This window comes from Muntiacus reevesi, chromosome 4 (assembly GCF_963930625.1).
Source record: "Muntiacus reevesi chromosome 4, mMunRee1.1, whole genome shotgun sequence".
Classification (NCBI taxonomy): domain Eukaryota; kingdom Metazoa; phylum Chordata; class Mammalia; order Artiodactyla; family Cervidae; genus Muntiacus; species Muntiacus reevesi.
In genome coordinates, this window is record NC_089252.1 from 32,916,917 (window position 1) to 32,930,689 (window position 13,773).

A 13,773-nucleotide genomic window follows, 5' to 3' on the forward strand; every position below is an offset into this window, starting at 1 on the left:
TCAGTATTTACAGGAGGCAGAGGAGTAATCCAGAGAAGAGGAAGACAAGGAGCATGGAAGGATGGAGTGTGCATGGAAGGATGGTGTGTATGGAAGGTTACAGAAATGACTAAATGCACACAGTGCTGTGTTGCTGATACCGATGAGCGTGTGGCAAAGGAGAGCTGTGTCACCATGAGACAACAGGAGACAGGGACCAGAGGAGTTCACTGCTATTACCCTGTTCATTCAGGGTAGACTGATACAGTCCACCAGGAACAGACAACTTGTTAGCTACACTTGGACCCAATACTGATACAATGTATTCTGCTCACTAAAGGGAGAAAAAAGTGCACAGAGCATTGACTCATAAATACACACACACACAGAGAGTTCTTACTTGCTTCCTTCCACTTTACTAAGGTATTCTGGATTTTCTTCTACTACTGAAGAGTCAGCTGTAAGAAGTCTTTGTTATGTCACATTATTTGCTTTTTGTAAGGCTCAGAGTTCCTCTGTAGACAAATTTCACTTGCTATTACTGAAAATTAAGAAATAGAACCAACCTATTGCCGCTTGGATACTGTACTACAATGTCATGATCTTCATCAATTCCACAAACTGTTCCAGTTGTAGTCAAGGTCTCAAACATGCCATCAGTCCATCCGCCATGACCGTGCTGCAAAGACTGTACAATTTCAAGGTCAAGATCTATGTTGACCAGGTCCCCAATCTGCAGTCCACCAGGATTCCTGTTGCCATTCTGCTCACCTGTAATTGCAGAGGGAGGTGACCAAGGACGAGGAAAACCACAGCAACAACAGGCAACTGCACTGCTCTAATTTTTTTTAAAAAGCCCCAGACAGTTGAGTTTCAGTTACTATCTAGTCTTAAAATGGTTTGAGAATAAAATGTGAGTATAAAAATCTAGAATTATACAGCTTTAAAAAAGAAAGAAAAGAAAACAGACTCAAAAGCAGAAATAAAGTAATGATTTATAACAATGACTGAAGAGGAGCAGAATCTATAGATGACAAGGCACTAACTATCGAAACACGAAGCTCTGGGCGTTGGTAACTCGCCTTTCTGCCTGGACGGCTTGTTGAAGAGTCAGGATAGCTAACTAAAGAATACGAAAGAGACTCCTGGAATTTTGCTATCTCTGAGGTGCTTACTATTATTATTTACCAAATGGTTTTTGTGATTTTTGCCTTAATAGCATTTTTAAATATTTTAAAAGCCCATTTCCAAGATTATTTTCAAAGCTATTTCTGGGACAGAGGAGGCATGATCATCAAACACTATGCTGAGAGATCCTAAATGTCTACGTTGATTCCACAATTTTCTTGTAAAGTCCAAATACAAAAGAAGAATGTTTCTGAATGCAAGAGAGATGATCTCATCTCTCATCAAAACCGTAAGATTTTCTTCCATATTCTCCTTTTTTCTAAAAAATTAGAGTATGCTGCAAGAAAACAGCACTTTGGGGCAGTAAGGGAAAACAAATGATTTGAAAAGAGAAACACAGAGTTCACACGAGAACAGCTAAATCAGAAGAGCCTAAAGGCTTAATCTGAAGAATGTGGCAAATGTCCATTGTAGCAACAATGAAGAATCTATAAAATGAAAGTAGTTTTGGTTTTCTTGTTCTTTATTTTAATCATACGTTAATTTATATTTATCATATTATCTTAATCTTGGAGCTAATGTTATATTTTCAAAGGAATTTATAAATAAATTGTTCAGTCTCATTCTCAGCAGTATAAGATATATAACATTGGTAATACAACACAAAATTTTTCAACAAGTTCATGATTAAAACAAAAAAGTTTCACACAGTATTGGTATGCCCTATAAATGATGTATCAATTTAGCAAGACATGATAACTCTTTCAGAGACTAAATGAATCATTAAAAAAGAACAAATGCTTTTAAAACCAAACACAACCAAGAGCATGCCTTTAAAAATCTTTAATGGTAACTAATTTTCGTAAAGCCCAGTTGAAACGCTTTTCTGATTCCATGAACTCAGACCCGTTATTCAGAAATTTTCTTGTCTGCTAACTTACCTAGCACAGGACAATGATCTCTGTAGAAAGAACCTCCTTTGGCATCCTGGACACACTTCAGATCAGACTACAAAAAAAGAAACCAAAAGAATCACCCTTAAAAGCTCCAAGTATAGCTCAATACCTAAAATAGGCAAAAATGTTCACTCAGAACATTATCCTCAACAGAAGTAGCTCTGGGTTAATAATCACACTAAACACTGCTTTCAAAAACATCCATCAAAAACTATAAACTTGATCTTCAGATATGTCATACTTTAAGCTTTCTTTTATAGTTCAAAATTAAAATGTCTGGATCTTTACCACTGAAATATTTTCAAAAACACATGCTGGAAAAAAAGAACTACAACAAAAATCTTGTATTTAAAAAGTACATAATACATTCCATTTAAAAGATACTTTTACCAAAAAAGAGGTCATCTCATTTGATCTTTCTAACCAATTTTATCAAACATACAAGGTAGGCATTGATTCATTTAATAAAGGAAATTATCCAAAACTAGTCAGAAGGGAGAAAAAGAAAGTACCAAATCCAGTCTTTTGATTCTGTGTCCATATAATTTCCTATTTATATCACTTTTAGTCCTTATTTGACCATAATTTAGTTAACTGAAGTTCCTTCCCACTTAGCTTTAATAAGAAATTACTTAAGTATCTATTTGAATGGGGAAGCAGTTGTGGTATAACGAAAAGTACAGAAAACGTGAAGTTAGATGAGAAACTTTGAGGGTGACTATGAAAATTCAGAACTAGATTACCTGAAAGTGCCTAACAGTACCATATATATACACATATATAGATGTATAAAGTGACCAATATACACTTACTGTATTAAGAAAATGAGCTCCTTTACACACATACACACAATCCAACTCTCTGTTACAGCCTCCTTTGCCACTGGAGTTCACATTTAGTTCAATCCTAGCCAAAGAGTCATGGGTCAAACTGTTTTAATGTGATACTTTAACCTAGCAATTCCACTTCTAGGAATCTATCTTAAGAAAATATACTCATAAATGTACAAAGACATATGCACAAGGATGTATGTCACTGAAACAGTGCTTGCAACAATGAAAAACAAAAACAAAAAGCCAACCCAGACACCCATCAACAGAAATTTCATAAACAATGGCATAATCATACAAGGAGTGCTACCCAGCCATCAAAAAAGAATGGGAATCAACCTATATATAAATACTACTCCTTTAGCACTTGAGTAATTCACAGTGTTTCTAGGTCAGTCATTTTCAATTATCAACAGTACACTTTAAAAATACAAGGAAAAAACACCTTAAAAATAATCTTAACACCTATTATATTCAATTCTCACTTTACAGATGTTCCTTCCTACTGCCTACTCATGATTCAGATGACATTATGACAAAAGGAAATGACACAAGAAAAAATGAAAGATTACAATAAGGGCTATTTTTAATTTCCTTTCTTTCACCCACCCAATATTTTCATCTTCTATGGTTCTTGCACTTACCATGCCCTCAAAGCCAACTCTGTACAGGTTCTTAGCACCATTATCCCAGAGAACGTAGGCTGCGCTATGCGGGCTTGATGCACTCCAGTCCTGGATCTCTGTTACCTAAGGGAAATTTTTGAGGGAAAAAAAATCTTTAAGAAGAGAGGAAAGGCTGATTCTTTTAATTATATTTAAATCTTTAAAATTACCTCAGTTACAATCTTGTGTAACAGGATCATGAAAAACACTTACTTGCCAAATATATATCACTTCTAACATATAATTGAATTAGAGATACTTTTCCAGAATATTATAAGGTTATTTCTAACAGCACTGTAGAAATTTTATTTATTTGTTTTTGGCCACATGGCATGGCTTACAGTATCTCAGTTTACTGGACCAGGAATTGAACCTGGGGCCACAGCAGTGAGAGAGAGCATGGAGTCCTAACTACTGGACCACCAGGGAAGTCCCTAAAACTACTGCAGAAATTTTAAATTGAGAGGCTTAGTGATTACAGTGATGATGGATTATCAGCAAATACGTAATTCAAAATTTTAAATCTTTACTCTTAAAGGGTTCCTACTAACAGCAGTGTATCCTTTCAAACCTATTTTTTGATACAAAATTTAAAATCTTTGACCAAATACCCAGAACAATTCAAGATAACTCAGCTCTCTGGTCAGCTGAAACGGGATGAGCACAGGCTCAAAGGCCAAGTTTAAAGAGGGCCTGAGAGATCTGTCCTCCAGCAGTGCCCCTCAGCTGCCCTGAAAAGCAGGCCATCCAAGCTAAAATGCCACGACTACAATGGAAACCCAGACACTACCTCCAGGCCCCACATGCCGCAAGACGGATTCGTTAGAGCAGTCAATATTTAAAAAACAAAAAACAAAAAAACTAGAGTTGCTATTGATTTAGGGCCAAGAATCAGCTACACAAAAATGACACAGAGTGAGCACTGAACTTGGGGATTCTCAAGTGAACCAGTCTACAGCCCAGGCTGGGAGGCTGTACATGTGCAACTCAGGACTCTTCTCCAACTTGGCACTTACCAACCACCCGTCATAGTTTCTCAGAATGCCAGGCTGATACTAAACATAACCTTTAAGGTATGCCCTTAAAAACAGACTACTATTTCAAATAAGATACATAATGACCACTTCATTTCCACCCTGTGCTAAAGAAACAGTTTCGCAAGCTACATATTTTACATAATGACTGCTTCATTTTCATCCTGTGCTAAAGAAACAATTTTGCAAGCCATGTAGTTTACAGTGCTTTTGTGAGATAAAAAGTTTTTATGCTTAGGATTTAATTAAATACTTGAATAATATTTCAAAGCATTAGTAAATGAGTTTATTCTTTCTAATTTTAAAATAAATTATGTTATAAAAATATAACACAAACTTTAAAAAATAATTAAAAAATGAAATGAACATTAGATTAAGAAAAAGAAAATTACCAGTACTTTTAAAGTCCCCTGCATGCCTCTCATCAACCCCACCCTCCTGCCTCCTAATAGAAGTAACTGCCATCCCGACTGCGGAGTCCATTGCTGCCAGGCTGTGTTTTATGATTTTCGCAACTAACCACTGTATAATCTTCAAAAGCAAGAGTTTCTAACATTCTAAAGTGAAACATGCAATTTGTAGAAAGGAAAAATCACTTTGATTATAATACAGTCAGATTCTATTTCATTTATTTTTAAAAATGCAGTACTAGATTAAATAAGCCTGTGTTTTTATGAGAGGGACAAAAAAGCATTCAATCAACTAAAAAACAAAGACTACAAATTTTGCTTAAATCGAATTCATCCTAAATTTCAAATTACTTGGAATATAAGCAAGTTCATTACTCAAACTGTGAAACACTAAATGAAATCACTTCATTTGTTAATGTGATTCAGTTTGTCGAGTAGGAAATAAAGTGGAAAGCATAAGAAAATAACTACATTAATTTCTTACTTTCGATTCTGATTAATAAATACGTGTGGAATGGCTACTAAAACATTTGGTAGAAGGTTGCTGAGAAATTCTGTAAAGATCAAACCGACAATATCTGCACTGATCAATCTTAACACCACTAATAGTAGAATAATCAAGACTTTACATGCCTCCTTTATGTGCAATCTAAGTACACACACCAGTAATGAGGTACTCTTGCCAAAATAAACTTGAACCCGAATCTACTCATTTCTCTACATCTAACAATAAGTTTATAAGAAATACAACAGTTAGAAGAACACGTTAAAGAATACCATAAAGAATCGATCAGAAAAATACAAAGAACTTGATTTCTTCAACAAATAAATGGCAGTTTTTAAAACACTGATAAAGTCTGAAGTTGGATGTTGGGTGCACGGGGATTTGTTATATTATGCTTTCTGGTGTATGTTTGAAATTTTCCATAATAAAGTTTTTTAAAAAGAAGGAAATAGGAGAAGGAAATGGCAACCCACTCCAGTATTCTTGCCTGGAAAAGTCCATGGACAGAGGAGCCTGGCAGGCTGAAGTCCATGGGGTTACATGACTGAGCATGTGTGCACGAGGGTGGAGGGAGATGGGTTGGTAGCAATAAAGTGGTAGAACTAAAAATAAAATAAAATAAAATAAAAAGAAGGAAATATATCTAGTGTATGTGTATGAGGCAATTAACACATATTTAAAGCATGTGTAAAATGAAAACAGTCTTGAAATACTAACATAGGTAGTTAAGACCATATTACACATTTCTGTGATATCCTTACATCATGTCTGTCAAAGCCTGCACTTGCTCTGCTTATTTGTGTGTTAACACTGTTGTCACATGCAAAAAACCACGGTACATGCAGGCATGTGACAGGCCATAGCCGGTGTCAGTATTAACACAATATCAGCCCAATTTGGAATCCATCCCTTAAAATGGCTCCAACTAACCATACAGTTGAGAACACATAGTAATGAGAATGGGGAATCTTGAACCTCAAGGTAAAAAAGATAAGAATACACTACCACCTTCATGTGGGTTACACCAGAGGACTGGGAGAGAGAAGCCAGCCATGAAGGAAAAGGGGAAATTAAAAACGTTATTCATTCACACACACAGTCAGAGTCAGACAAAAATTGTATTTCATTTCAAACATGTGCTTAAATAATGTTACCTTGAAGACTTCCTATTACATTAAGTTCCCTCACTCAGAGTCATATGTGCAAAATGGTTTCATTTATTTTTCTTTTTGTTCCTAAAATGTAACAAGCATTAAATCATAACAAACCAAAAATGTAATACTGATGACTCAAAGCTTCAAAGTTGCTACTTTGCATTCCCCCTAAGAAGTGTCGATATAATACAAATCCCAGGAAGTACCATTTACGTGGCTTCAGGCTTTAGCAGCAACTGCTTTTGAAAAGGTGATGAAAAAAAGTTTTTTTAACCCTCTGACCACATAATTAAGTGTGAGGAAGAATATAAAGCTAAAACACTTTTTAGAATAAAAGTATTAAAAAACTTACTTCTCATGTACTCTTTCAAAAAACATTACTAGGACGTGTACTCCGTCAAAAGGAAGAGTAACTAAGGAAGATGATGTAATAGGATACAGAAAACACAAGATCCAGCCAGGAAAGAGACAAAGGCATCCATCAGAGGGGGCTGCCAAGATGCCTGCTGGCTACCAGGTGTCAAGGGCAACCCGACTGCAGCCACATGACTCACAGGCCAGACGTGCTGAAGGCTTTCAATACCAAGATGTCCACTGCCATCATATCGCTTTATCGACCCAAGGACACACTGCCTGAGTGAGCCAGACCCAAATTCTCAACTGAACTTGGCTTACTGGCCTATGTAATGATGAGGTTCCCACTCTCCCCTGCACCCCCATTCCCTGCCCCCTAAACCAGCCCACTCCATAGAATACTCTGCTTTGCCTTATTTCTAAAACTTTGAGGTGCAGCATGGTAAGTTTGGAAGCAAACAACACACGCGCTCTGACTCCATTCCTGTCCAGCGTACAGCACGTGGTCCATACTTCTGCCCTCCCTGGTGTCCTGCCCACGCTGAGCCCCGTGTTTCCAGGACCCACTAGTGACCACGGCTACTGACTACCCCAGAAAGACTCTTACGAGCTCCCAGGGATGTCGTTATCCAGAGACTGAATTCAGTTTATCTTCTCCCTAGAAGCCTTCGTCTAAAAGCACAGTTCTGCTCTGTCTTTACAAAGGCTAGGTTTCTGCTTGCTACTTGGTTTCTCAAAAAATTAAATCCTAAATGTTGTAATACAGAGCACTAAGTCATACAATAATAAAGACAAACAAGGGAATAATGACAGGAAGAATTAGTTACCTTGCAAGGCTTGCAGCTGGGAAAGAGTAAACAGAAGGCTTTTAAAGGTATTCATAACACTCTTTTCTAAGCCGTAGAGTAGGAATAAAATTTACTTTTTAAAATTTCACTACTATTCTTCAAGCTTCAACGTATGTTTTACACACCCCATGTGACACAGGATTGCTGTAAATGATTGCAGAAGCTGTTTACTGCACAAAGGGCCTTGCCAAAGAGGAAAGCAGAGGGTGACATCCAGGCTGAGTTCCACTCACCAAGACCCTCTGCACTGGGACAAGACTGCCCCTGCTCTGCCACTGGCTTGCCAAGCGTGCCCCCACAGCACTCCATTCAGCCAGAGACGGTGCCTTCCCCAAACTCACACTGGTCTGCGGTCTAGTTTTGCTTCTGGTAACATGCTTCTCCTTATGGTTGCCCAGGGTAGGGGTGGGGAGGGGAGCTGAGGGATAGTTAGGGAGTTTGGGATGGACATGTACACTCTGCTGTATTTCAGATAACCAACAAGGACCTGCTGTATAGCATAGCACAGGGAACTCTGCTCAATGTTAAGTGGCAGCCTGGATGGGAAGAGAATTTGGGGGAGAATGGATACATGTATACATGTAACTGAGTCCCTTTGCCATCCACCTGAAACTTTCACAACATTGTTAACTGGCTATATATACTCCAATACAAAACAAAAAGTTTAAATAATAAAAAAGAAAGAAGCATGCTTCTCAAACTGTAATGTGCACCTGAGTGACTTAGGCATCTTATTAACGTGAAGATTCTAAATTAGAAAGTCTAGGAGGAAGGTGACTATTACCTAGCATACTTCTAACAAGCTGTCAGGTGACACTAATGCTGCTGGTCACAGAACTTAGATTCGGATTTCTGGTTCTCCATCTCCTCTAATGAGAACACAGGTCTCCGAAGAATAGGAGCTTTGCCTTTTCTGTTTATTCCTACAACCCTCACGTCTGGAACAGAATCCTGCACCTAAGTGGTCAGTAAATATTTACTAAAGTTTTTCTTAAAAAGCATTGCTTCCTTAATAAAAATCAAAGTACTTAAAAGATAAAGACTAAAATATTTGTCTGACTTTCAAACATTAAACATTAGACCTTATCATTTAAAAATGAAATCAATACAGCAATACTCTGAATTTGGAAAACATCTTATTTGACAAATGTTTAAAAATCTTAAATTCAAAAGAATCTATACAGCACGAAGTAGTACAAGAGGCCTTCAAGTTCCTAGGAGGAGTTCCTCAGAAGACACAGACTTTAAAGTCATCATTCCTTAATCCTAAGAACAATATTTTACAGAAGGTAACAGTGGAACAGGGACTGAAGCTGAAGTCTCAAAGGGAAATACTGTTAATTTCAGTACACCAAGCAAAGCACCCAGAACACACACTTAGGACTTGCATATACACTCAGTACACCGAGCAAAACACCCCAGAACACACACTCAGCATTTGAATACACACTCAGTACACTGAGCTAAACACCCAGAACACACACTCAGGATTTGAATATACACTCAGTACATTGAGCAAAACACCCAGAACACACACTCAGGATTTGAATATACACTCAGTACACTGAGCTAAACACCCAGAACACACACTCAGGATTTGAATATACACTCAGTACACTGAGCTAAACACCCAGAACACACACTCAGGATTTGAATACACATTCAGTTCACTGAGCAAAATACCCAGAACAAACATTCAGGATTTGTTGACTGAATCAACGACTGCATCACCAGCAGAAGCAACATGAAATCCAAAATAAGCAAAACCAACAACTCACTTACCCTGATATCTCTGGTTATCCCACCCCATTAAAGAGACTACAAAATTCCCTTCAGAGTAACTGCTGTAATTGATCCCCAGACCACTCTGCCTATGATCCCTCAGAAACACACGTTTGAGGGAATGGAACATAAAGCAAGTAAATTCAGATGAAATGTTAATAACAAGAAAGCCAAGAACATGAGATACTGCTTAAGAAGGACTGGCCCAAAGAGGATGTCCAGAAAGGCATTCTGAGCAACAAAATGGTAAAGCGAAGCCTAAAGGTGGAAAAGAAAAACCCAACCACCAATCTTCTCGCTGAACACTAATGTGTACAGCAGAGAGGAACAATCATTTTTCTTCCCAGGGGAAAGAAAAATGAAAGTTTAAGAAACTGCTATTGGCCTTAAAGAAAATGGGCCATGAAATTCAATTACAGTAATTTTAACATTATCTGAATATACAGTATTCGAGAACAACATGATGGATCATAAACAACCTTTACCTTTCCCCTGCGTCCATTTCCTCCATCCTGATCTTCCCACTGCCAGTCCACTCCTCGTACCACTCTGGCACCTGCAAAGATCCCTCGGGCCGTGATCTTCTTCGATTTTCTACGAGACTCTAACAGAACCCTAAAAGAAGATTATCTATTTTCAAATTTATGTAAAAATAAAATTGGTAATGGGTGGCAATTTATTTTTTAAAATAAAGACTATATAAAAGGTTATTTTGAAAGTATAAAAGATTTTTCTTTGCTCTGGTTAACACCATAACAGCAAGTAACAGGAACACTTTCCTCATTCCCTAAGTTACGCTGATGAAGACATTAGTAGTTGGAATAATAACAACACTTTATATTCACTTAGCTTTTCCTATACATAAAAATACTTAGAGATATAAACTCTGTTACCCGCCTTAAGATAAAGGGTACTATCTATTACATTGCTCATTTTACAAATGAGGAAACTAAGTCCCAAAGAGGTAAGCATCAATAACTTGCCCAAGGTCACAAAAGTTACACAGGAATGGAATCAACACATGAATCCAGTCTAACCACTGCAGGGCATCACTACAGCTCTTCACTACTTTAGAGATGGCATATACAAAACCCTACAACTGCCAGGCACATACTACAAACGAGGGCCTGAGAGAGAGCACCGCAGCCATGACAAATGACAACTGGCACTTGACCTTGGGCAGAGGAAGACAATAAGGAGTGGTAGGGACTTTGGTGAACTCCAGAGGACGGTTTGTCCAAAGGGGCAGATGCTCCTGGGCTTCAGCCAACCACTGCCAGGAACAAACGCAGGCCCTGTGTTGACAGCCTGGGTGGGGGCGCGGGGGGGAGTTAGAATTCAAAAACTTGATCTTTCTGTGAAATCACCTTTCACAGAAATTCACCTCTCACAAGTTTTACAAGGTAAGCAACTGTTCAAAAATTGAGAGCAAGTCAAGCAAAATACACCTGTGGACTGGATCTGACCTACACAAAACTGTCTCTAAAGCAGTATATACCTACAAAAGACTACGGACCTTGAAAAAGATGCTACATCCAGCTACCTAGACTAGCATGATTCTCCAAGGCCTTCCATCCCTTATTTTCCTACAGCCTTCTCATTCCTAAAAAATCAAAAAGAATTGGGATTTTTAAATTCTACTTCATCTCATTATTCTATTCATTTTCAGAATGTCTTTACCACACTCCAACTTTAAAAACTGTAAGCAAAAGACAAAACTAAATAATATGTAGGAAATGACTTAACAAATGGCAGGGCCAAGATTTGAACCAGGACAGTCTGACCCAAAAATCCATCTTTCTATCACTCCTGTTGCCTCCCTTCACCGACTTGACTCTTGCTTCTCTGCATTAGTCACAGCTCCCTGAGAATACTCCATGAGCGAAAACTCTGCACTGACTCACACTCAACACTCCTCTCTTTGGTCCTAAGACACTTTTTACGTATCTCTATATACAGTCTGAAACATGACATGATAATCACTGCTGACAAATAATCCCTTAACCTGTAAACTGCTTAAGAATAACATGCCCTATTTATCTTCAGACTTACCCAAGTACAGTCTTAATGCTCTATAGTCTGAATAAATGTCTCTTGATTCCATAACTGTGACCTAGTGTTCACAGGACAGAATGCACACGAGAAAACCATCAGCCTTCCTTGGGCCACCCTCACACATCCAAACACTGAGCAGGGCCAGGTCTCCATACGAGAGAACAAACAGCCCTGATTATCCTGGAAAACACACACAGCTCCTGCACTAGCTCTCTTCTCGTGATGTGATTATCCTGGAAAACACACATAGCTAGTCTGCACTAGCTCTCTTCTCGTGATGTGGTGGCCCTGGTCCTCATCTAGCCTGGTATCTGCTACTTCCCACTAAACCAGCTGTCAGAAGCTATTTCCTAATCCTATGTTTAAGGCTGAATGGTACAAAAAATGTAACAGATACAAAGAATTGCAATTGGAAAAAAAAAAATTGATTCCCATACCGCTCACTCCCTGGTGTGGTAATTCTATAAAAGCGATGCCTTAAATGATGTTTATCTCCATGATAACAAACGGTGCACAAGTCATAATTTGTACACTCCGCACACTTCCACCGAATGCCAATGATCGGCTGCTGGCGGCAGGTATCACACATGGTTCCATCGTGCTTGATGCCTGTTAAAGCAGAGATGCCATGCTGACGTTAATTTCCAGTACTGTTTAACAGTATTCCGAGGGAAAAAATAGGAACACAACATTTTACAAAATAGCTCAGTAAAGCAAGAAACAGTATTTCAAATGAACCACATACAGTTTCAAGATAACAGACAGCAAATATTCTAGAGTACAAATTACAGACTAAATCTTTCCTATTCCTTCTTTTTTCATTAGTAAGAACACTTCTCAGTAGCACTTTCCTTGCTCTCATCCAAACCTGAAATGCAGGTTCAATCCAGAGAGAGAAGGAAGAATACTTTATCATCAAGGAGATGTTTCAGACTAAAAACACTTTTTGAGGAACATGAACCTATTCTCCAGGTAAATAATTCCAAAGAAGAAGACAGTTTTATCCTCATAATATCAGAAACAAGCTGTCAATTAACTTAAGCTTTTATCCCTAGGTATTGATAACTTTTTGCTTCCCAGTTTAATGGGAAATAATACAGCTGAGTTTGTTGTGGGGTGGTGTTTTTTTTTTTTTCCTTAAGGAAAAAGAAGTAATAAACACGAGAAAAATAAAACAAGCACTTGGTAAAACAATCTCCACCAAAAATACCACTACAAATTAACGAAAAAACTGGCACCGTACGGTAATAAGACGAGGAAATAATGCTCCTTTATTATTCTGTTACATTAAGACCACTTGTCCAAGTAAATTAAAACTAGGGGTTTTTTAAACAATGTGTGGCCTGTGAACATCAGTGTCACTATTTCATGACATGCTGAATGGTCACGCTCGATGATGGCACACTCCTACATCAAATTCTGGCTCTGTCAATAGCTTTATCTGTGTCCACAAAAGTCATTTTAACTAAAATATTTACATGTAAAACTACAGTATTTATTTCAAAATACACAGTGGAGAGGGAGGGGAAGTACAGTGAGTTGAGATGAAACAAGACTGCTCATTTGAAGTTGGGTAACAGTCAACACAGGGACTCATTATACTGTTTTGTATAAATTTAGAGATTTTCCAATAATTAAACAAAAAATGAGTCCTATTAGTTCTCAGAACCTCATCCCCTTCGGAGGAAGTGACATGATCTTTAAAGGAAAGGTATGTTCTAAGAATAAAATGAGAATGTGCAGAATATGCAAGAACTATAAAAGTAGCACTTCTTAAAAAGAAAAAAAAAAAAAAGTAGCACTTCTGTAACTAAACAAGAACTAATACACTATTGCTACTTCCCGGAAAAGAGAAAAACCCTATTTAACTCATATCTATATCCAAGTTTAAAATCTCTATGAGGATGGTAACCAGATTCTAAATTAAGTGCCTAAGCTGAGACAGTTAAGATGTAAAAGGGAGGGAGGGATGGGGTGGGGAGAAACGAACACTGGAAGGAATGAGCCCTCACCAGGGAACCGAACTAGCCATCACCACTCTGGACTCGGACTACCTAGTCTCTGAGAAATCAA

General features: G+C 37.9%; 1 protein-coding gene across 1 annotated transcript in view; it reads right to left on the bottom strand.

The window, feature by feature from the left end:
• MIB1 (MIB E3 ubiquitin protein ligase 1) overlaps window positions 1–13,773 on the bottom strand; it is a 98,455-nt gene that overhangs the window by 68,868 nt on the left and 15,814 nt on the right. The window contains exons 2-6 of the mRNA XM_065932478.1: window positions 12,138–12,309; window positions 10,131–10,260; window positions 3,538–3,642; window positions 2,049–2,115; window positions 546–750 (exon numbers count right to left, since the gene is read on the bottom strand). Of these exons, the coding sequence (XP_065788550.1) occupies window positions 546–750; window positions 2,049–2,115; window positions 3,538–3,642; window positions 10,131–10,260; window positions 12,138–12,309 (679 nt within the window). The remainder of the gene's footprint in view (window positions 1–545; window positions 751–2,048; window positions 2,116–3,537; window positions 3,643–10,130; window positions 10,261–12,137; window positions 12,310–13,773) is intronic.